General features: G+C 53.5%; 2 protein-coding genes across 2 annotated transcripts in view; both read left to right on the top strand.

Moving 5' to 3' along the window:
* CCNY (cyclin Y) overlaps positions 1 to 6,760 on the top strand; it is a 106,988-nt gene extending 100,228 nt beyond the window's left edge. The window contains exons 9-10 of the mRNA XM_004588430.2: positions 4,536 to 4,698; positions 6,441 to 6,760. Of these exons, the coding sequence (XP_004588487.1) occupies positions 4,536 to 4,698; positions 6,441 to 6,557 (280 nt within the window). The 3' untranslated portion in view covers positions 6,558 to 6,760. The remainder of the gene's footprint in view (positions 1 to 4,535; positions 4,699 to 6,440) is intronic.
* Positions 6,761 to 14,818: 8,058 nt separating this feature from the next.
* GJD4 (gap junction protein delta 4) lies at positions 14,819 to 18,596 on the top strand. The gene is made up of 2 exons (XM_004588523.2): positions 14,819 to 14,920; positions 17,411 to 18,596. The coding sequence occupies exons 1-2, from the start codon at positions 14,857 to 14,859 to the stop codon at positions 18,406 to 18,408; spliced, it is 1,062 nt and encodes a 353-aa protein (XP_004588580.2). The 5' UTR covers positions 14,819 to 14,856; the 3' UTR covers positions 18,409 to 18,596.
* The last annotated feature ends 4,327 nt before the right edge of the window (positions 18,597 to 22,923 follow it).

Here is a 22,923-nt window from a genome sequence, read left to right as displayed (position 1 = left end):
CCCTTCCCTCTACGGTATAGACAGGGAGTGGGTTTGATTGGGTATCTGTGGTGATTTGGGCATGCCTTGCCCACGCAGCAGAAGAGATAAGATGCCACTTTTCTCTGTTTGGCTTCACAGAGCTGCCCTTGGCTGCCTCATGGTGGTTTATAGGTTCAAGTTTGCTTACGATCAGCCCTTGTGTCCCTGGCACCCCTGTGGTCATTTATCAGGACTGCATGGCAGGTGCCATCATCAGCCAGGTGTGGGGGGGTTCCCAAGTGGCACAGGCCTTGGAGGCCCGACACTGTTGTCTGGGGTCTCCCTGGAGAGAGTGTGCAGTCAGAAAAACAAAATTCTTGCTCACACTCCAGGTGAGAACACCTACTGAGACACTGAGATGGGCATCCAGTCTGCCCAGGAGGTGGACTTGGCAATCGTGGCATGAGAAATTGCCATTTCCTGTGGCAGGGGCTGCTCCTCCGTGGGCCCTCTGAGTTGCTGCTGAATTTGCTAGCTGCGTGTCACGGTGTAAATGAGATGATACACACCCACCGACATAGCTGGGGCAGGTGTGCACAAGACTGGGGGCACATGTGGGCATGTGGGGGACCCTCCAACATGACTGGTATCCACCACCTGCTGGGGCCAGACTTAGGTGTCCGACCCTTTGCCTTACATACTGCCAGCTGTAAGAGGAAGATGAGGCGCAGGTGCCCCTGGGTCATAAAGAAGAGAACTAAGGGCAGATGGGGAGGACGGGGGACGAGGGGGCTTTACCCTGTGTCTGTATCCTTAACTCACTGGTTTAGTTCAACGATAGGCCAGCAACACTGGATGCTCATGCCAATGTAGGGCAAGGGCAGGACCCTCTAAGGTCACAGAATACCGTAAGGGCACACACAGGCATGCCCACCATTCATCAACGTGTGGCAGCCGTGCTTGGCACCTACTCTGAGATCCTGATGTCACCCCTGTGACATGTAGTATACAGAGGGCACCCAGGAGAACAGGGGTGGGTTCCAGCCCCCTGGTTGTCCACGAGGATATTTGGACTGAAATAGCTCTTTTTTAATTTATTTTTTAATGTGCCACTGTCTCCTTTAATGTAAGTGGATAGGTGAGGGGGTAAGAATCACCTACAGTCTGGAATTTTGGATACCCACGTTCTATTTTATTATGATTTTTTAATGATGTATCTTCTAATTGAAAGGTGGAGAAAGAGGAAGGAACAGGGATTTTGCATCTACTGGTTCAGTCCCCAGATCCCTGCAACTGTCAGGGGTGGGGCAGGCTGAAGCCAGGAGCCTGGAGCTCTCCTCATGCCGTTCTCCCACGGGAATGGCAGGGATGCAGGCACGTGGGCCGTCATTTGCTGCCTTCCCAGGTACAATAGCAGGGAGCCGCATTACAAGTGGAGCAGCTGGGACTCAAATCAGCGCCCGTAAGGGATGCTGGCGCCATAGGCAGAGACTTAACATACTGTGCCACTACAGTGGCCCCTTGTTGATGTTTTAAATTGCGAAGCTGAAAAGAATGATGGCAAGGAACACTGAAAGAGTAGTTGCAGTGGTAACAATGGCCACGGTTACTGAGTACTTCTGGCCCCAAGGGACAGTGTGTGTGTGTGTGTGTGTGTGTGTGTGTGTGTGTGTGTGTGTGAGAATGATTTTTCACTACTATTCTCACTTCTTTAAGGGAGTAGTACTTATTTTTTTTTTTTAAAGATTTATTTGATTTTTATTACAAAGTCAGATATACAGAGAGGAGGAGAGACAGAGAGGAAGATCTTCCGTCGATGATTCACTCCCCAAGTGAGCCTCAACGGCCAGTGCTGCGCCGATCTGAAGCCGGGAACCAGGAACCTCTTCCAGGTTTCCCACGCGGGTGCAGGGTCCCAAAGCTTTGGGCCGTCCTCGACTGCTTTCCCAGGCCACAAGCAGGGAGCTGGATGGGAAGTGGAGCTGCCAGGATTAGAACCAGTGCCCATATGGGATCCCGGGGCGTTCAAGGCGAGACCTTTAGCTGCTAGGCCATGCCGCTGGGCCCAAGGGAGTAGTACTTATTAAAATTCCCATTCTGCAGTTGGAAATGTCCTAAGGACTTAGTGAGATGACCAGGTCACTTGACTAATCATTGACAGCCAAGGTTTATTTATTTAGTGTGTCTCCTCTCAGCAGCTGAAATAAAATTGCTTCACTTTCCCAATTTAGCAAAAAACAAAAAACAAAGAAAAAGAGAAAGAAAGAAAAACCGGGCCTGGCACAGTAGCCTAGTGCTAAAGTCCTTGTTCTAATCTCGGCGGCTCCACTTCCCATCCAGCTCTCCCTGCTTGTGGCCTGGGAAAGCAGTCGAGGATGACCCAAAGCCTTGGGACCCTGCACCCGTGTGGGAGAGCCGGAAGAGGTTCCTGGCTCTGGCTTTGGATAGGCCCAGCTCCGGCTACTGGAGCCACTTGGGGAATGAGTCAGAGGACGAAAGATCTTCATCTCTGTCTTTCCTCTCTGTAAATCTGCCTTTCCTATGGAAAAAAAAAAAATCCTAAAAAAAAAAAGAAAAATGGCTGCCACTGTACTTAAGTCAAAATTACAGAGAGGGATAGTGAAAGAGACAGAAATCTGGGACAGAAATCTGGGAGACCCGGAAGAGCTCCTGGCTCCTAGCTTCGTGTCGGCTCAGCTCTGGCTGCTGTGGCCGCTTGGGGAATGAACCATCGGACGGAAGATCTTCCTCTCTCTTCTCTCTGTATATCTGACTTTCCAATGAAAATAAATAAATCTTAAAAAAAAACAAAACCAGAAAACCAAAAAAACAGCAACTGTTTTTTTTTTTTTAAACTAGGTCCTTCGCCATGTAAAGTGGTTAGAATGTGGCACAAAGTCATTCAGTTGCAATTAAGCTTAATGTCCATGAGTGTCTGAAAAAACATTTCCCCTTTGAAGAGTTAGTGCCTTAAACACTTAAACATTAAGTTAAATTTTTTTTTAGTAACTGTTTAGTGCACGGTTTTATCTGAGTATATTTTGTACAACTCTGTAAATGTGTGATTCCTTAGAGCCACATTAGCTTTCTGGTAATGTGTGCCGCCCTGTGAAACAGCCCCAGAGGGCTCCCTGCTGCCGGGCTTAAGGAGAAACAGCCCCAGAGGGCTCCCTGCTGCCGGGCTTAAGGAGAAACAGCCCCAGAGGGCTCCCTGCTGCCGGGCTTATGGAGAAACAGCCCCAGAGGGCTCCCTGCTGCCGGGCTTAAGGAGAAACAGCCCCAGAGGGCTCCCTGCTGCCGGGCTTAAGGAGAAACAGCCTTTGTTTTCTTAGTTTTCACCTTTGTTGGAAAACATCCTGAGTTCCTAAACTCCCAACACCCCCAAAACCTCCACCAGGAGCATTCATTTGTTCCAGGGAACTAAAACCCTGGCTGAGAAAGTTGAGAAATTGCCTTCTTTGTTCAGGAATGGGCCACTGCTCCGGGGTGGGGGCAGTGGGGGTGTATTTCACAGGGTGTCCTCCCTCCCTCCAGTGAAAGGGATTGAACCCTGTTAGGGGCTGAAAAGCCGGTGCATGCGGGCAGAACTGTATGGGAACCACAGTGAGTTAGACATACAGGCTCGCAGGCCCCAGCGGCATCACCGAGGCCCTGGTGAGGTCCTGGGGGTCCGTGTTTCCTGGCTTCCAGCTGCCTGCTTGGCTGCCAGCAGGTGGCCAGGGACACCGGTGACTTGGCAGGAGCCGTGGGCCCCGAGGTACGGGGCAGCTGGAAGTGGCTGCTAAGGCTGAAGAAGGCCAGACTGCACCTTGCAGCAGGGGCTGGAACAGGAATGCGCTGCCACGTGGTTGCCACCTGGGTGGCAGAGGCCAGGGTCCGCATCCAGCAGGCCCTCCCACAGCTGGCTTGACCAGCTGTACTTGTGGCTTCCACAAGCTGTCACCGTGGATGGAGAGGTGACAGGATGTGAAGTGTAACTAACACAGGAAGTAGGTGCGAGGCCAGAAGGAGGCAGGACTTAGACTCCCTGCTGGCCTCCCCTTGAGTTCTGTGGGTCTCTGGCAGCCTTAGCAGCATCACCTCCCACCCCACACCCCCTGGAGCTTGCTGGCAGTGCAGGTTCTCAGGGGGGCCCTGAGTCAGAGCCTGAAGGGGGGCTGGGGCAGGGGGTGGGGTAGAACATTAGCAATCACTCCTAACAAGCCATCCAGGTGACCTATGCCTGCCCATATCTGGGGTCAGGGAGTCCCCAGGACATGGTGGCCCCTGGGGGTCCAGCTTCTCTGGAGGCTCTCCTGGACTGTGCTGGGCAGCTCTGACCACTTCTACCTCATCCCCCCCCCGCCCCGACCCCTGCCAGGCTTCAGAGTCACTGCTTACGGGGCAAGGGAGTGGGGGAGTCCCAGTCACTTTTCACATCAGCCTGATGGTTTGCACAGCAGCTCTGGCCTCCAGCCAGGCCACGCATTCTGTCACTTTTCCCTACACATCCCCCCCAACCCCATGGGTGCTGTGGGCCCCTGGGGTGCCAGCAGCTTACCTGGGTGCAACGGCTGAGCCCATGCTGTCTGCAGGAATGAGCTGGAGCGACAGTTCCTGGAACTGCTGCAGTTCAACATCAACGTACCCTCCAGCGTCTACGCCAAGTATTATTTTGATCTCCGGTCCCTGGCAGAGGCCAACAACCTGAGTTTCCCCCTGGAGCCACTGAGCCGAGACAGAGCCCACAAGCTGGAGGTGAGCATGCCTGTGGCGGCTGTGGAGGGCTGTGTGTGAGTGCCCTGGTGGCTCCCCGTGGTGTGCGGTGTGCACCCCCCGGCTCGTGGGGCCGAGTTCACTTCGCGATCATTTGGACAGCTCCATCCTTCCAAGTGTTGGTGTTGACGAATGTGCATCCTGTTTTGAAATCAGAGGTTTTTAAACCCTTGTTCTCATAGATGGGCTTTTAAAATTTTATTTCCATTTTTAATTATAAGCCCTCAAGAACATATTTCCCAGCATGCCTCCTTCCTTTGGCAGGCAGTAAGTACCAGGTGACCTAGTTGGGAGTCTGGCAAGATTGCTCCCACTCACTGCTGGTTTTCTGAACCCCTCTGCCATAGCCACTTGGGGCGGGTCAGGGTGTGGGTCAGGACCGCGCCCCCCTTCACGGTGCGGCTGGTTTGTGGAGCTGCCTTCATGTCTAGGCTTTTTGCTTATGGAAGCAATGTGGGGCAGTGGGAGGAGCTGCTGAGGCCCCTCCTCCAGGCAGTACCTCCATGCCACCCCACCAAGCCTTGAAAGCATGGGGTCATGACCCATGCAGTCACGCCCACATGAGGAGAGCCCGGGGTCTCGTGCTGTCCGCCATGTGTCCGACCTAGGGGTACAAGGACAGATGGAGGCAGCGTGGTGTCTGGCAGGGTTAACAGCTCTGAGCCAGTCTGGAATTAGGGAACGTTATAATGGGTAGTAAAAAATGTTTGTAAGTGTAAGTAATACGGCAATTCCAAGCAGATTTATCAAAACCAAGAGAAAAGGGGGAGAAAAGGACATAGCACTGGAATCAGAATAAAAATGTAGCGAAATTTTTAAAGCATTTTTCCGTAAATTTTTTTTACCAGCTTTTGAAAGAAAAACAGTCTTCATTTTTCTTTTAAAAAATTTACTTGCAAGGCAGAGTTAGTGAGGGAGAGGTGTTCCATGTACTGATTGGCTCATCATATTGCCGCAGTGGCCAGGACTGGGCCAGGCCAGAGCCAGGAGCTGCTTCCCGTTCTTCCTTGTGGGGCACAGGGGCCTGAGCACCTGGGCCTGCAGCCACTGCCTCAGCGGGTGCCCCAGCAGGGGGCTGGATGGTCGGAGGAGCAGCGGACGGGAACCAGTGGCCAGTGGGTTACAGGCGAAGCCACTGCTCTCTCCCTTGGGTCCACCTGAGGGCCTCCGGGCACAGCGGGCTCCTTTGGACAGGAGCATGTCCTGGGCAGGCCGCCCCTTGCCTTCTCCTAGGACCCACATGCTCCCACTGTGTAGAAGCTCCCCTTGGCAGTCATTACCACTGGTGATTGTCCACAGCAGCATCCTGGCTAGTCCCTGCGGTTATCGCGATGACAGGCAGGGCAGAACCAAACAGTGGACGCGGCCCACATCGCCAATTCTGTACCCGTTCACCCACAGTGGTGGCTGCCTGGCCAGGGAGTAGATGCTGGCAGAATTCACCTCGGGATGAATCAGTGCCCAAGCAGGCCATATGACAAGCAAGGGCACTTCCAAAACAATCTAGAAGGTGCTAGAGCAGCGCAATCTCACTATTCAGAGGGTGGAGGTTTTGTAAGCTGAGAAACTATAGAATTCTATTCTCAGCTTGGGGGTGTGAGTGTGGCAGGGGTGGGGAATAAACCAACAGGTCACCCTGTGCTTGAAGCCGGCGGGGAGGGGGGGTACCCTCGCTCATCCCTCACGTGCACCGGGCCACGCTGAGCCGCCCCTGTCGCCCGCAGGCCATCTCTCGCCTGTGCGAGGACAAGTACAAGGACCTGAGGAGAAGCGCGCGGAAGCGGTCAGCCAGTGCCGACAACCTGACGCTGCCCAGGTGGTCCCCGGCCATCATCTCCTAACCGCCCAGGCCCCGCCGCAGGCCCGCCGGCCCTCCAGCCCGTCTGAGGAAAACAGACAAACTTGGGGTGGTTTTGGATTTCAGGGTTTTTTTGTTTTCTTTTTATTCCCCTCTTTACTTCCCCCGCCCCATTTTCCCTTTCCCTTTCTTTTATTATTATTATTTTTTTTTAACTCAGCTCCGTCCGCCGCCTCCCACCGCCCTCGGGGATAGGTGGGGCGACCATTCCGGGTCACGCCTTCCCGGCCAACCTGGGCGCAGCTCCCTTCCCGGAGCGCACACATTGCTCTAGAGGGATGGAAGCCACGGAGAGCAGGGAAGCGCGGCCGGCGGGGTAGTGCTGAGGAGGAAGATGGAAAAGGCAGCAAGTAGATCAACAGGTTGGATGCACATTAAACGCAGGAGTGCCGCCCTGGGCGCGCGTGGGGATCCATGTGTTCCGTGGAACTCCTTGCGTCTTTCCCCACTGCTGCTGCTCTGTGGGCGCTGTTTTGGGGGGACTGGCACCGCGGTTTGTTGGTTTTTTTTTTTTTTCCTTTTCGGTCCCACGGAGCAGAGAAATAAGCGTTTGTACCCACCATGGCACAGAGCTCCAAATAAACCGTGCTGGTTGTTTTCTCTCTGCACTGTTCTGCAAGCTGACTCCTGAGCTTTCTTCCTCTCCAGGGGGACATGCTTGTTTGGTCTCTGTCACCCCCCCCGTCCCCCTACCACCTTGGCACCTTGGTTGTCGGTAGGGTTCTGTCTCCCCCAATGGCAACGTGAGCACAGCCGCCCCATCCCAAGAAAATTCTGACTCGTATGGGTGCTTGTGCCTTCGAGTTTCTTTGGACTTTTTCCCTCTCACCCACCTTCCCTCTGACCTGAAGTTGCAGTTTGGAAAGCTCTTAGAGTGTGTGCACACTGGCCGGAAGTGGCCAATGTTGCTTCTCCACTCCCACCCTCACCCTCACCCTCACCCATCCTCTTCCACGTCCATTGTCTGAAGCAATATTCTTCTGAATTTTTGTATGTTCACTTTAAATCAAAGTCAGTCTATTTGTATAAAGTTCTTTTAAAAAATTTTTTTAAATTTCAAAAAAAAAAAAGGCTAGGTGGGTATTCCAGTGGGGAATATGGCTGAGGGGGACATGTCGTTATTAACATTTCCTGAGGCATTTTTCAGGGAGTGGTTGAATAAATAGAAACAAAACTCCACTTGCATTTTCATTGTGGGCACTTAGAGAAGTTACAGCAAACCCAAGACTTGGGAAAGCTCTCACCTCGTGGGTGACAACCAGACTGTCTCCTTGTCCCAGCAGCCCCAGACGAGAAGCCTCTGTCCAGAGAAGCGCACGTTTGCTGAGCTCTCCGCCTAAAATCACATGTCTGGTCCCTAAATGTGCCCACTCCCAGCAGCCGCCAGTGTGGAGGACGGAAGGGACCCAGGAGGCCAGAGGCAGCACCCCCAACGCCCCCCTTCCCACTATGCTGGTCAGGCCCCCGTGGAGTCGGTGCCTGGCGTGAACGTCCCATCAGGTTCTCCCGCCCCACTCTGAGACGGGAACAAGCAGGGCACGGAAGCGTGCATGTGGCGTTGATGCCAAGCTCAGCATGGGCACCGGACCAGCTCCTCAAGTCAGAGGTGAACTTTCCAACCTTCCCTGGAGATTGGACATCCCCACTGTCCATCCGCCCCATTTAGAGTGCTGACAGAGGGACATATTTTCTTAGCCGAATCTGAATACCTCTTACGTCAATTAGTTCCCCTCACGTAAAGTATCTTGTTTTACCATCCCATCCAGGAAAAGAGGACCTGCTGCCTTTCAAGCGGAAATCCTATTTTTTAATCCCTTCTGTTTGAATGGGAGATTTGCAGTTGAAATCCTGTAAATATCTATGCATCTGCTATTATTTTGTGGAGTTTACTAAAGCTACTTCAGAGCATTGTACAGTCTATTTATTGTATGTACATACAGTCTGACAACCTAAACATTTCAAGTGGATTCCGCAAACACCTGGCTCGGTCTGTTCAGACCTAGTGCTTGTTGTTTTAGCTTTGTTTGCTGTTCTCTACCTCTGTATAGGAAAACTTTTCATACTTGTTCATTAGGGTGGATTTGTATTAATTGATTTTTTTTTCTTTTTTCGCACTAAGGATCTTTAAGACTGCTGCAAGTATAGATTTTAGTTTCACTTCTGATTGAACCACTCAACACACAGCTAGTTTAGGTTCTTTTTTTTTTTTTTCTTTCTAATTCCAAACATAGTGGTGAAGGCTTAGCACTCCGTTTCTCTTTGTTCTGAATTTGCCAAACCAACAACAAAAGAGAAGGCCGGCCCGGGGCAGCGGGTGCTGCATTTATGACTGCAGCTGGCAAGGGGCCACCGCGCCCTACGCTGGCAGCACGTTTGCTGTGCGGGAGGACACGGTTGCAGCGGACTTGCTCCGAGGACCAAGACAGCCACACGACTTGCTGACTGTAATGTTGGATTTGACTTCGGCAACAGATAAAGTCCTTGGAATGACAATGAACGTGTATCCCAATGAGTTTTATGTTGTTCTTTTGTTTTGTTTTTTTCTAACTGGGCTAAGGAAAGGGAAATGAGGGCGGGATGCCAAATGGAGGGGGGCAAGCTGAGGCCTGCCATGCGGTGTGTTCTCGTGCCTTCTTTGCCCTGCGGAGGCCACGGTGGGAAGCCTCCCGGGCCATCGTCTGCTCTGGCTGCCCTGCCGTTTCTTCCTCTGGGCTTTGGGGAGTGAGGAGGGTGTGTTCCAGTTTGGGGAGGATCTTGGTCCTCAGCCAAGTAGCGAAGCGAAATTAGGGGACTGAGCGGTTTTGACTGTTTCTGCTGCTTTTGGTAACCTCTCACCTGGGGCCAAATTTTACAGCTTTTGACTTTTTAATGAGATACAATTCTTTGGTTCATTGTAGGTGTTTCTTAAGTGTTGAATAAAAACACAGAGCGAACAGTGCCTGCCTTCCTGTTGCGTGTTGTTTGTTTTGATACTGAGATATTTGACCAGGTGAACCTGTAGCTCTTCAGTGGTTCACGCGATACAGATCTTAAAAAAAAAAACTGTCCTTATTTGTTGAAAAGGCAAAGTTAGAAATACCTTCCATCCACTAATTCACTCCCCAAAAGGCTACAATAGCTGGGGCTGGATCAAGCAGACACCAAAAGCCAGGAACTCCATTTGGGTCTCCCACGTGAGTAATAGGGACAGAAGCCCTGAGCCATCCTTTGCTACCTCTCCAGGCTCATAGGCAGGGGGCTGGATCGGAAGTAGAGGTGCCAACACCGAGCTGGCATGTGCATGGGATGCCAGTGTCACAGGTGGCTTTCTTTACTGCTGCCCTGGGGTCCCGGCCCTAAAGTATAGGCCTGCATAGGGTGCATCCTGCAGTTGGGGATCATCTTGTGAGAAGCCAGCCGGGCAAGAAGGGGGGTGGCAAAGCCCCCCCAGGCACTCAGGGAGGGGGTCCTAACGGCAACTTTCCAGACAGTAACAAGTATTGGCTGAATTAGGAACCCAGCCAGAGTGCTTGAAAAAAAGGGAAAAAGAGTTTATTTCTTTAAAGGCATAGTGAGACAGATGGGCGTCTTCTGTCTGCTGGTTCACTCCTTGAATGGCTGGGATTGCCAAGACTGAGCCGGGAGCAGCTTCATCTAGGTCTCATGTGGGTGCAGGGGGCCTGAGCACTAGGTCTATGTTCCACTGCTTTCCAAGACACATCGGCGGGAGCTGGAGCAGAAGTGCCTGAACCATTGGGACTGGAGCTGTGAGCAGCAGCTTAAGTACTGTGCTACAACGCTGGCCTCACGGAGCTCTCAGACCTGGCAGAGTGCGCCATGGGTGTCGCGCTGACCATACAAAGAGCAGAACTGGAGGTATCACAGTGGCCAACGCGGGCCAACTCCACGAGCTTTCCCCGGCCCTTGTTACATTATCAACAAGACAGAGTGCTGTTGGGGTGTGAGCGGTGCTTGGTGTCGCTAGCTGTGTAGATGAGCAGAACCATCGCGAAAGACAAGTCTGCATAAAAACACAAACAGGCAGTAGCTGGTGCAGATTCGGGGCGTCCGTCCAGAGAAATGGGGGCAACTGAGACACCCACAGTCACAGGCTCTGTGCAGTATGTTCAAGCCAACCAAGGGGCTGGGGTAGCCTGGCCCGTGTCAGGACCCTGGTGAAAGAACTATACCGACCTGCACACACGTGCGTGTACACACATATAACAGACAACATTGGTGGACTACTGGTCCATGTTGAAAAGGCCTTCATGGTCAGTGTGGACATGCACATGGCTGAACCTGGAGCACGTGTCAGGTGAAGTGGGACGGACTCAGAGATGGATAGGCCATCCCCATTATCCCTGGGAGATTCCAGAACCTCTTCTGGGACACTGGAATTCCTAAGACTGCACATATCCCTTCTGTAAGGCATGCATTCCTGTGTGTGGGTGTTTCCGGAAGTTCACGGAGAACTGAAAATAAAACTACGTGTTTATTTCTGGTGCGGATTTTATTTTTAGAATACGTTACATACTTGCATTGTTAAAACAAACCTGTCACAGGGGCCGCCATTGTGGTACCACAGATTAAACAACTGGCTATGACAAAAGCATCCTACGTGAGTGCCAGTTCAAGTCCTTACTGCTCCACTTCTGATCCGGCTTCCTGCTAATGTGCCTGGCAAAGCAGAGGAACGTGACCTGAGTGCTTGGGTCCCTACACCGACGTGGGAGACCCAGATGAGCTTCTGAGGCTCCTGGTTTCTGCCTGGCCCAACCATGGCTGATGCAGCCATTTGAGAAGTAAATAAACCAGCAGATCGAAGCTCTCTGCCTTTCCTTAACTCTTTCAACAATTAAAACGTGTGTAGACAGAGAATGTTTGAATCCCTTGTGGAAATGGTGCCCCCCTTCCTTGGGCTCACTTTGAGTGGCAGGAGTGCTGGGCACACAACGGCCCGTGGTGTCTGGGGAGCCAGCTGGGGGTTGGAGCCATGCTGGCCTCTGCACACCAGGCTGGCCAAGCTTGTCAGGCTGTGTAAATGCGTTGGGACCTCACGCCATGCCTGCTCCTGCTCTGCCCTGCTCTGCAGAGCCACAGGCAGTGTGGGCCAACAACTGGTGCTTCTGGAGCTACCGGTGCACGCGTGGCCTTAGCCATGGCATTGCCCACTCGCTCGCCATACAAGGAGCGCTTTCAGCTGAAGCGAACTGTAGATGTCTTGAGTTGAGAGATGCTAGTTCACCACCAACAGGCTTCTCACGTAGCCGCCATCCTGCTGCTAGAGCTGATGCCCCCATGCTGTGTGCCAGTCCCAGCCAAGGGCTGGGCTAGGCTGCAGGTGGGTCAGTTCCACTGCTGTCACCGTCTCCCCTGCTTCCTGCCCCCAGAACAAAGCAACAGCTGCTGTGTGGCTAAGCTTTTCACCTGGAGCCTTGGCGAATGATATCCCTAACAGTACGAAATGGCGGTGGCCACCATGCTGTGATATTTCTATGGCTGCCAAGTGTAGAAGCCCAGGCAGCTGGTGTAACTGGGACCCACTCACCACCTCTCAGGCCAATCCAGGCGTTGCTATTTCAGGCCTACTGCTCAGCTCCGAAGGAGTCTCCCCTTCCCCGCAGTTCAGCTGCAGAATCTTCCAGAACTGGGGAATTGGGGGGGGGCTTTCACACAGGGATGTTGCCTGTCCCCTCCTCTGTGGCTGCTGTTTTTCTGTGCTGCCAACTTCTCGTTTTTGACCTCCAGATGCTTTTTCCAGCTCACAGTTCTGGCCATCCCCTGCTTCTCCCAGAGGTCTCGGTGTATACAGACCTTCCACCCTGCAGCTGAAAGTCAGCCCTTGCTGGCCCTCCTCGGCCACTGCTTCTGAAGTAGCGACCATCTCCATCTCCCCATCGCCCACTGTGAGCCTCATTTTTGAGAAATCACAGTCGAGGGGGTGGTGATGCTGTGATGGTGCTGTATCATTACAGATAAAGCTACCACCTGCAGCACCGGCATCCCATCTGGGCGCTGGTTCAAGTCCTGGCTGCTCCACTTCTGATCCAGCGCCCTGCTAATGTGCCTGGGAGAGCAGTGCAAAATGGCCCAAAGTTCTTGCCTCCCTGCCACCCACGAGGAAGGTCCAGATTGAGTTCCAGATCTCTTACTTTAGTCTGGTTCTGGACTGGCCATTGTGGCTATATGGGAAGTGAACCAGCAAGTGGAAGGTGTGTATGTGTGTCTCTAACTCTGAATTTGAAATAATTTAAAAACAAATTTACAAAATGTGGCAGACTGTTGGTCTTAAGATTTTATTTTTATTTGAAAAAAGGTGGATTTTACAGAAAAGGAGAAATAAGGAAGGTCTTCCTGTCTGCTGATTCACTGCTCAAGTGGGCACAACGGTCAGAGCTGAGCTGATCCAAAGCCAGGAGCCAGGAGCCTCCTCCAGGTCTGCTATGTGGGTGCAGGGACTCAAGCACTTGGGTCATCCTCCATTGCTTTTCAGATGCATTAACAGGGAACTGGATTGAAAGTAGAGCAGCCAGAAATCGAACCAGCTTCCATCGAACCAGCTTCCATAAGGGATGCTGTTTTACTCACTACGCCATAAGGTTGGCCCCATGAGGTGTTTTTGAACAGAAACACACGTAAAGCAAAGGCATGTTTGATGCATGGGAATGCTGTGACTGGAGGGCTCATAGGAGCCCGATGCTATATTTGCTAAGCAGCCCTGAAGTCCATGAATTCGGCATTTGAGGCCACTTTCCTTTGCCCTGGTTATCATTCATGGAGAGCCTCTTCTGGGCCAACTCTTGGGCTGGGACCTCTGTGTCCCTCCCACTTGGTGTCTTGCCTGGCCTGGATTCATTTCTCTGTGCCCCCAGATCCTCTGTCAGCTCCGCCAATGGAAACCTCCCAGACCCATCTCCAGTAACAGTTGTGACAGCTAATGACGGCTAATTTTAGCCTGATAGAACTAAGGAATGTCTAGAAACCCTTGGAGGCTGTTCACTCTGGGTGTGTCTGTGAGATGAGTCCTGGTTGGGGAAGGCCCCCCTGGGTGTGGGTGCCCCATCAGCTGACCAGAGACTCCCGAGAGACCAAACACAGAAGATGGGACACGCTGCACTGCTACCTTGCACAGCTGCCACAACCGTGGCCCCTTCCTGGTACTCAGATGAGAGGAATCCATAGCTCTAAGGCCTAGGCTTGGCCCCTGACTCTGCCCCTCTATTCCCTGACCAGAACACCTGCCTACAATCAGCTTCACCTGAGCCAGTACCTGTCCTGTTTCTCTCTGCAGGTGCCTGGTTGATGCAAAAGCATAGCCAATAGGCACACATGTACCCCAGTCTCCACCTTGCCTCTGGTACCCATGGAGATTGAGGGTTTCCAGGGAATGTTGGAGAAAGAGAGGTGGATGGCAGTGGGGGCTGGGTGGACTTGGAGAGAGAGCAGCACAAAGCACGGATACCAGTGGCTTCTCCTCCTGGCACTCCATCCTCCATCCCAAGACTCCTTTGAGGAAGCAGGCAGAGAAGGCAGGAACAGATGAGAGCGGATGAGCCAAGATGGGGGAGGAAGGGCAGCCTCTCTGGAAAATGAAATCATCTCACATGTCCCGTCCTGGTGTCGGGGTCCCAGCCTCAGGGTGAGGCTGGTCCTCCCTGGATGCTCAGGTGGACTTGGATGGGGCCATGGCTACTGTCAGCAGGACCCAACTCAATGCACACAGAATCCCTAGCCCTGGCGAAAACCCAGTCTCCCTTGTGAGTTGAGCACCTGTCTGTCTGCTGTGTGCCTGCCGCGCTCGTCCTTGTCACCAGTGCTGCATGGGACAGTCATCCCGTAAAAAAGACACCGAGCAGCCAATGGATTTGCACCTGCCTCTGTGTTAGCATCAGGCTCTGGACAGTCCCTACTGGGAAGCTACAGTGCTGACATCTCATGGGCTCAGGTGCGCAGCTCTCCAGAGGAGATGAGCCCCAACCAGGGCTGTGCCGATGTTCCTGGGATACCACAAGGTCTGCTGGCTCGGAGCCTTTGCCTTCTTGGGCTAAAAGGAGCTGCTTCTGCTATATCCAGGAGTGTCCGGCTGTCCTGCTGGAGACAGGCCTGGAATAGCTCAGGGGTAAGAATAGCCTGAGTGCAGAGCCAGCACCTGCTGCTTGGGGCTTGGCAGTTGTCGGCTGCTTTGCTCCCTGGGGCTTCAGCTCCCGCGCTCCCTGTCCCATCTCCCTCGGATTCTCAGGAAAACATCTTTCTGTGAAGACAACAGCTCTCAGCATCTCTAGAAGCTCCAGGACTAACTGGAAATGGGAGGTGTGGACTTGCTGGGATTCCTCCTGGTCACTTTGGACTGCAACGTGACCATGCTGGGTGAGTGTCTGCAGACCCCACCCCTTTACCCAGCGGCTCAGCCTTCCTGGCCACGCCCAGATCCAGTCCTTTTGGGCTGGGGAGAGCTGAGGAGAGCTGGGGCTCTGGGGTTCCCCTTGGTTCCCCGGGACCTTCCCAGCATCCAGGGACCCCATCCTGGGCTCAGACCTAGTCTCAGTGTCTCATGACGACACTGGGTGTGGAGTCTGGAGACTGATGTCCCGGAAGGGGCCATTTGGTATGACCGCCTTGGGCTGCTTTGCCAGGACAAGACCAGAGCAGTCAAGGTTTCCTGAAAAAGCCACAGCTGCTCCTCTCTGCTTCCTTCTCATTCATCTGTTTCAGGTTGAAGTCTCGTCGAATGTTGAATGTGTAGAAAGCAGTCATCTCTCTGCTGGTATACTTGAAAGCAGATTCCAAGTTTAGTTTCTGTTTGTTTGTTTGTTTTGTTTGTTTTGTTCTTGATGGTGACAGTCACCAAGACCTCCCAAGTTGGAGTCAAATTTTCCAGGAGTTCGGAGTGTCATAGAAACAGGAATTGAGACAAGAACAGGTTGGAGTGTGCTTTGAAAGGCTTGTGGGGAAGAGGAGGGTCAGCGGGAAGGGAACGAAGTTTGCTTGGGACAAAACTGTTTCTGAAATCCATCCATAGTATTTATTACAAGCATTTTCTCTGAACTTTTAAACCCCACACAGATAAGGACTTCAGAACGTTTTGTGTCAAAATAGGCTTCCCCATCTTCCCATAACTGTTCTGCAGTGCCTCCTTCATGCCTGCCACATGGTTGATTCTGAGCTTACTCATTCTTGTGTTCAAAGCTCAGATGGCTTCAACCCTGGTTGTGGTTAGTTTTTGAGTTTTCTTTTTCTGATATCAGGTGGCATTTTTTCCCTGTCTCACCACTGAGCGATGTATTCATAAGTTACGTTGACACTAATTGTTAAAGATTGATTTGTTTATTTGAAAGGCTGAGTTACAGAAAGAGACGGAGGAAGTGAATGAGAGAGGGGTATCTTGCACCTGCTGGTTCACTCCCTAGATGACTGCAGTGGCCGGGTCTGGACCAGGCTGAAATCAGGAGCCAGGAGCTTCTTGTGGGTCTGCTACGTGAGTGGCAGGGGTGGACTTGGGCCATCCTCTGCTGCCTCTCCTAGGTCGTTAGCAGGGGGCCGGATCGGAAGTGGAGCAGTTGGGACTTGAACTGGCCCTCGAATGGGATGCTGGTGCCGCAGATGCAAGTTTCAGCCTCTACAGCACCACCCCCTATTTTGGTGGTGTTTTAAGTTTATTCCCCGGAGTTGACCCACAGCACAGAACAGGGCCATGGTGTCGCTTTGGTTCTCTCATGACGAGTTGAAGAGAGGCAGTTGTCACTCAGAGTGGTGGAAGACAGGGAGCCTGACACAGAAGTCTGGGGAGACAAAGCTCTTCCTGAAGTTCCGTGTCAAGGACTGCGAGAGTCCTGTCAGTCATGAGCCCTGTGGGGACTGAGCTCCCCGGGGCCACTGTCACATGAAGACGTCCTTAATGCAGCAGGTACTGCTCGCTAAGCATGGACACAAGGACACCCTGACAGGCTTCCAAACAGGAAGGATGCCATGACATCGCGGTCAGTAACACATGCAGACTTACTTTTTGGACCTTTTTGGGCCCAGACGTACCAGTGGAATGACGTCACAGAGTCAGCTGTGAGCACTGCTGTGCTCTGCGTCTGCTCATCTTGACGTATCCTGCAAAACACGCAGGTGCGGCCCAGCGTCGGGCTCAGCTGGACACAGGCGAGCTGGCCCGCCGGTGACATCGCTGTCACGGATGCACAAACACTGCCAAAAGCTCCTGGGGAAAGAAAAAATTGAATTGCATCCTCTAGGAGGGATCCTCAAAAATTGGATGGAAAGCCTGCGTTATGAATTTCAATCTGTTTTTCTTTTTGCCTCACTTATCATTTGATGCCAACTACTTGAGACCCTGAGCCCTCGTGGGAGAACCAGAGGACGCTCTTGGCTTCGCCCCGACTCATTCCTGGCCACTGTGGCAATTTGGGGCATGAATGTGTGGATGGAAACTCTCTCTGTGTGACTCTCCTTGTTTGTAACTCTCTGCTTTTCAGATAAACTGGATCTGTTTTTAAAGGTTTATTTGAGAGGAAGAGAATTCTCAGCCACCCTCCAACAGCCAGAGCTGAGCTAAAACCAGGTGCCCGGAACTCCATCTGGGTCGCCCATATGCGTGGCAGGGGCCCAAGCACTGAACCACCTGCTGTCTCCCGGGGTGCCGGTCAGCGGGGAGCTGGACTTAGGAGAGGAGCCTAGAGCAAGCGCCTGAATGCTTGAGACAGAAGGCTGCACCGCCAGCCCCCATCCGACCCCAGGAACTTGCTGCTCTACCCCATCCCTGCCCTCCGCTGATTTCTCGGGTGTCCAGCCTCAGGTGGGGAGGGAGAAGTTGGGCCCTTCTGCGGAGGTGACCAGCCCCCCCTCCTCTCCTAGGGAAGATCTGGCTCCTCCTCACGGTGCTGCTGCGCCTGGCGCTGCTCGTCCTGGGCGCGCTGCCGGTCTACCAAGATGAGCAGGAGCGATTCACCTGCAACACACTGCAACCGGGCTGCGTCAGCGTCTGCTACGATGCTTTCTCGCCCGTGTCCCCCGTGCGCTTCTGGGTGCTGCACAGCGTGTCCGTGATCCTGCCCTACGCGGTCTTCAGCGCCCACGTATTGCACGCAGGGGCCCGGCTGGCGGCCCGCCGGCTGGCTGGGGAGTGCCGTCTGCTGCGCGTACCTGACTTCTCCGGGGGCTACGTCCTGCACCTGTGTCTCCGGACCTTGTTGGAAGCAGCTTTGGGGGCCTCCCACTACCTCCTCTTTGGGTTCCTGGGCCCGGCCAGGTTTTCCTGCAGCCACGCCCCCTGCCCCGGCGTGGTGGACTGCTACGTGTCCCGCCCCACGGAGAAGTCCCTGGTGACCCTGATCATGTGGGCAGCCAGCGCGCTGTCCCTCCTCCTCGGGGTCCTTGACTTGGTCCTTAGCCTTCGGGCCAGGGCCAGGAGGAAGACCAGGCTGGTGGCCAAGAGCTCCTCCATCAGAGAACAGCACGCTGGAGGCCCAGAGGATGAGGAAGGAGGGCAGTGGGCAGACGGGGTGTCCACGTGTCCCGGCCCCTGGTCCCAAGGCGAGGATGCCGCCAGCCCTGGTGGTACATCCCACGAATCCAGGTGTCGGGAGCTTCCAGATGAAGATGCCAGTGAGGGGATGTCCTTAGCCAGTGATCACCTGGCCAGGGGGAGCAGGGAGCCAGGGGGCAGGCCACTCAGGGAGGCCTTTCGGCATCCCAGCAGCTCAGGCTCCACTGGGGTAGAGGAGCGATCTTCCCTGGACCCTCGCGTCAAGCTGGCTGCACACCACTCCTGCAGTCAGCTGCAGGCCCCTGCTAGGCCAGCCAGCTCGGGCAGCGCCCCTCACTTGAGAGCAAAGAGGTCTGAGTGGGTGTGAAGGGAGCCGCCCTAGCAGGTGCACAGTGGCTGGTCATTTGGCCACATTCTGGGAGGGCAGCATTGGCATGAAGTCAGTAGGACTGGGCCAGGCTGGCTTTGGGGGGGACGCTGGCCGACCGGGCAGATTTATTTAGAAGGCACCGTTCATGGACTCAGTGCATCGGGACATTCACACACAACAACGGAAGCGTGAAGGGGACTGGGTGGGGTTTGCTGCAGTGTGGCTGTTGTCCTCACTGTCCTGTGGCCTGTATTTCCCAGGTGTGGGTGGGGGGAGTGGTGGGTGTGGGTGGGGGAATGGTAGGGGCTGGGGGGGAGATGGGAAGTGATTTTGAGATGTTTTGCTTGTTTTTCTGCGCACATTGGAGGCCTCTGTGATGCCCCTGTGACATGAGTAACTTCTCCGAGGCTCCTAATAAAATGGACGCCAATGGCATCGTGAGACCGCGCCTCCAAAGTCGTGTGTGCTAGGAGGAGTGACCAGGATGCCTGGTTGGGGGGCGTTGCTTGTTGCTGCAGTGTGTGTGTACCCCCAGGTGAGAAGCGCCCCGACTCACACTCCCAGCCTCTCACCTCCTGTGTAAAGGTTGGCAGGCTGCAGGCCAGGGAGCCTGTAGCAGGTCTTGGCTTTGCTCTCTGCAGCAATCTCTGGGGGAGTGTCTGAACTCCTCAGGGGAAAGTGCTGCACTTGCGTTTTCCTGGAGAGGTGAAGGGGTTCACTTAATTTCACTCCAGGGAGGGCGGCAGAGGCTCCCTGGATCCCTCTCCTGGCTTCATCTAGGACTCTCTGTTCCGGGGTTTCTCTAACAATTTGGATTCTGTGGGTGTTGGTGGTGATGCTGGTGTTCCACATAGATGCTGGTTTGACCTCCGGGTGCTCCACATCCACTCCAACTCTCTGCCAATGCACCCAGCAAAGCAACAGAAGATGGCCCAAGTGCTTGGGCGTCTGCCGCCCACACGGGAGACCCAGCGGAAGCTCCTGGCTGCTGGCTTTGTCTTGCCCTGTCCCAGCTGTTAGAAGATTCTCTCTGTAAACTCTTCCTTTCAAATTATTTTTTCTTTTAAAAAGAAACTTATGGATGTGCTATAGTCAGCAGAACCTCCAGGGTTCCTTGTGAAAGTGTTTAGGTCTTTGGTAAAGAACTTGCTACTTCTTTTACAGTATTTTAGAGGAAGAGCATGAAAAAAGAAAAACTTTTGCTCAAAACAAAAAACAACAAAAAACCTACTGCTCTTCAAGAGCTTTCTGGATACTTTTGGCATTGGGGAAAATTGTACAAGGTTTCCCAAAAAGGTGCACAAATTCAGGGTCACACCTGGGGCGACATGAGCCAGCTGTAGGGTACAATGGTGAGGCCTCCCAGTGGGAAGCCAGTACCCCACAGTACAGTGCTGCTTCCAATCCTGGCTCTACCTGCCATTCTGGCTTCCACTAAATGCACACCCTGGGAAGGCAACAGGTGCTCGGCTCAAGTCCTTGGGTCCGTGCCACGCACATGGGAGAGCCAGATGAAGTTCCTGTCTCCTGGCTTCCGCCTGGCCGACAGACATGGTGGGGCTGGGGAGGATGACTGCTGGAAAAAAAAAAATCTCTATTGTGTCTCTACTTTTCAGAGAAAACAAAAAAATCGCGAGTGCTTGTTCCGGAAGGTCACCCCTCACTCTGGGGAAGGAGGAGGCAGAGTAGGTAGTCACGTCGTCTCCAGGTGAGGCTCTGTCAGTTTATAACACGCATTTCCCGTGCAGAGAGAGGACGCGGTGCGCTCCAGCCACCACGACTACGGCCCCTCCCAGGAGCCCTGAATCACCGGCCTTCTCACACTGTCCTTTTTGGTGACTAACAGGTCATGCGGTCCCCCCGCCCCCTCGTGCTCCTTCCTCTCCAAGGACAACAGCACAGGCGGGTGGAGGACCTTCCGACCCCCACGCCATCCCTGTCGTGGTTGTCAGCTCAGCCTGCTTTAGAGGACTAGGGTGGATTAGAGAACTTTGATTTCCGTGTCTGAGGTGCAGTCTGGGCCTTGACCTTTTTTCCGATGTGTGGGTGGAGCTGAGACCTGGACTGTTAATTGGAGCTGGTTGGGCTTGCAGAAGTCTCCAGGCTGGGGTAGGAGGTGGGGAGGCCTCCAGGCCTGTGCTGGCCTGGCCAGCTCCTCCCTAGAGCGTGCTGTCCTGGGGTCACAAGCTCCTCCCTCAGTCTGTGGCTGCAGCCCCTCCCTCTGTGGTGTGTCCCATGGGGCTGTGGAATTCCTGGAGATGTACCACTCGTGCTTGTGGGGTGCCAGACTGCAGCACTGGGTGAAAGAGAGAGAGAGAGAGAGAGCGAGCAGGACATCCGGAACAAGCCTGGAGGGCAGGTACCACTGACTCCAACCTCCAGGCCAGCACCCTTGTCATTTTGGGGGTGCTGGGTAGACAGTGGGGCTCTGCGGTGTCCTAACCTGCCAGCTGAGCTCTGGGGCGTGTGTGTGTGAACCTGTAACATCATCTGAGGACCACCTCTGTCCTGCGGTTACTGGGGTCTCAGGTCTTGTGTGGCCCCGGGACCGGCAGCCATCCTGGGATCCGGCACATCCTCACATGATTCCAGGAGGCCCTGGCGCTCCTCCACTTATCCCCCTTCCCTAAGCTTGTCATCAGACCCAGATTGTTCCATGGATCACCTAGCTGTACAGCTGGACTGCCGGACCACCCCACAGTCCGCGTGTGAGTTCCAGTGGGTGACAGCTGTGTGTGGGACATGACATGCATTCCATAAAGGAGCCAACTGCAGCAGCTGATGCAGTGGTGTAGCACAGTAAACCACTGCTTGCAATGCCAGCTTTCCCTCCGGGCAGTGGTTCGAGGCCCTGCTGCTCCACTTCCAAGCCTCCTGCTAATGCTCTTGGGAAATCAATAGAAGATGACCCAGTGCTTGGGCCCCAGCAATAACATGGGAGAACCATAAGAAGTTCCTGGCTGCAGCCTGGCCCAGCCCTGGCTACTGTGACCATCCGGGGAGTGAATCAGCAGAGGGAAGACCCTTCACTCTTTCTGCCTTGTATTTTGAACTTCCAAATAAGTAAAAATCCAGAACCCACTGGAAAGGTCTTTATTTTTCATCTTTCTCTCACTGAAGGTTTGGTGGGGCAGATCTTTGGTGAGCATTTTATTCTTTAAATAAGAGTAAACCGCTGACAGTTTCTAAGAAGATGGGCTCTTAGATTGCCACAGACCTTATTATATTTCTTAGCATAACTGTGACAATGAGGATTTTTTGAGCAGAGGTTAGTAAAAGCCATCTTTGTGTGGTAGGAGTCCTGTAACGCAGTTTGGAGGTCAGGCGGGACCCCAGATTTCTGCCCTCCTTCACAGAATTTGGAATTATGAACTGGAATTTTGGAATTTTGTAATGGTGAATGTTTGCAGGAGCCCAGGATGGGGTCAGGGTATTCAGGATTTCTGAACTAATGAATTGAAATAGGCGATGGCACTATGCTACCACAAGATGGCAGTAGAGTATCACCTATGGATAGCTCGGTCTCTCTTCTCTCTCTTCTCTCTCTCTCTCTTCTCTCTCTCTCTCTTCTCTCTCTCTCTTCTCTCTCTCTCTTCTCTCTCTCTCTCTCTCTCTCTCTCTCTCTCTTCCCCCCTCCCCGCCCCCAGAGCCTCGTCCAGGTCAGCCTTGCCGTCCTTTGCCATCTTTCCAGAAATTTCTCCTGGCAAGAATAATCTATGGACCTACCCGCCGCAAACTCTGAGACTCCTGGGACTCCTCGTCCCCAGGAGCAGGGGATGAGATGGCTGTGCCACATGCTTGGCCTTAAACCCTCTAATAAACTTTCCCTTTGAGCTTTGTGTATCTCCCTGTTCCCAGCCAAGACCCCTTGCTGAAGATTTTGATAGGTTAGGCTTCATTTACACCCACCTTCCAGCCACACTGTAATCATGTCTTCCCCCACCCCCTACAGACCCCAATATTTGACAAGATTTCCAGAAAGAGAGGCAGGTTTGTGTGTATGGCAACTCAGGCCACACCTGGGGTGCCCCCAAAGGGGGAGGGGTACTCAGTGAAGGTGCCCCCTGCTTCTTCCCTTTGTTACCCCAACATCAGCCGTAGAGTCTTGATCTCAGGGGTATCAGCAACGTTGGGAAGCAAGTTTTTAGTCCTCAGAGCTGATGTCTGGCAGACAGGATGTGTGCCAGGATTCTCCAGGGCTCCCAGGTGCGGTGATTCCTGGCAGCGGTGGCAGTCTGCAGGTGTTCTGAGTGCCCAAAGGCCACCTTGGACCAGGAGCACCTTACAAGGGTCAGTTATTAACAGTTCAGGAGGTGGCACAGTGCCACGGCTGACCGGCCCCTTGACACTGGGGCCCCTGTTCCGAGTCATGAGAAGACCAACATGCTCCCGGGGGACCTGTTCTCTCTCCCTGCACCCCATCAGCCAGGTGCAACCCGCGGCACCTTCCCTGGCCATGGGTCTGCAGGATTGGCTGTGCTATCTTCAGGCCCACGCAGGAGTTGCCACGGG

The sequence above is a fragment of the Ochotona princeps genome, chromosome 10 (genome assembly GCF_030435755.1).
Source record: "Ochotona princeps isolate mOchPri1 chromosome 10, mOchPri1.hap1, whole genome shotgun sequence".
Lineage (NCBI taxonomy): Eukaryota > Metazoa > Chordata > Mammalia > Lagomorpha > Ochotonidae > Ochotona > Ochotona princeps.
This window is presented reverse-complemented; position numbering and strand designations above follow the sequence as displayed.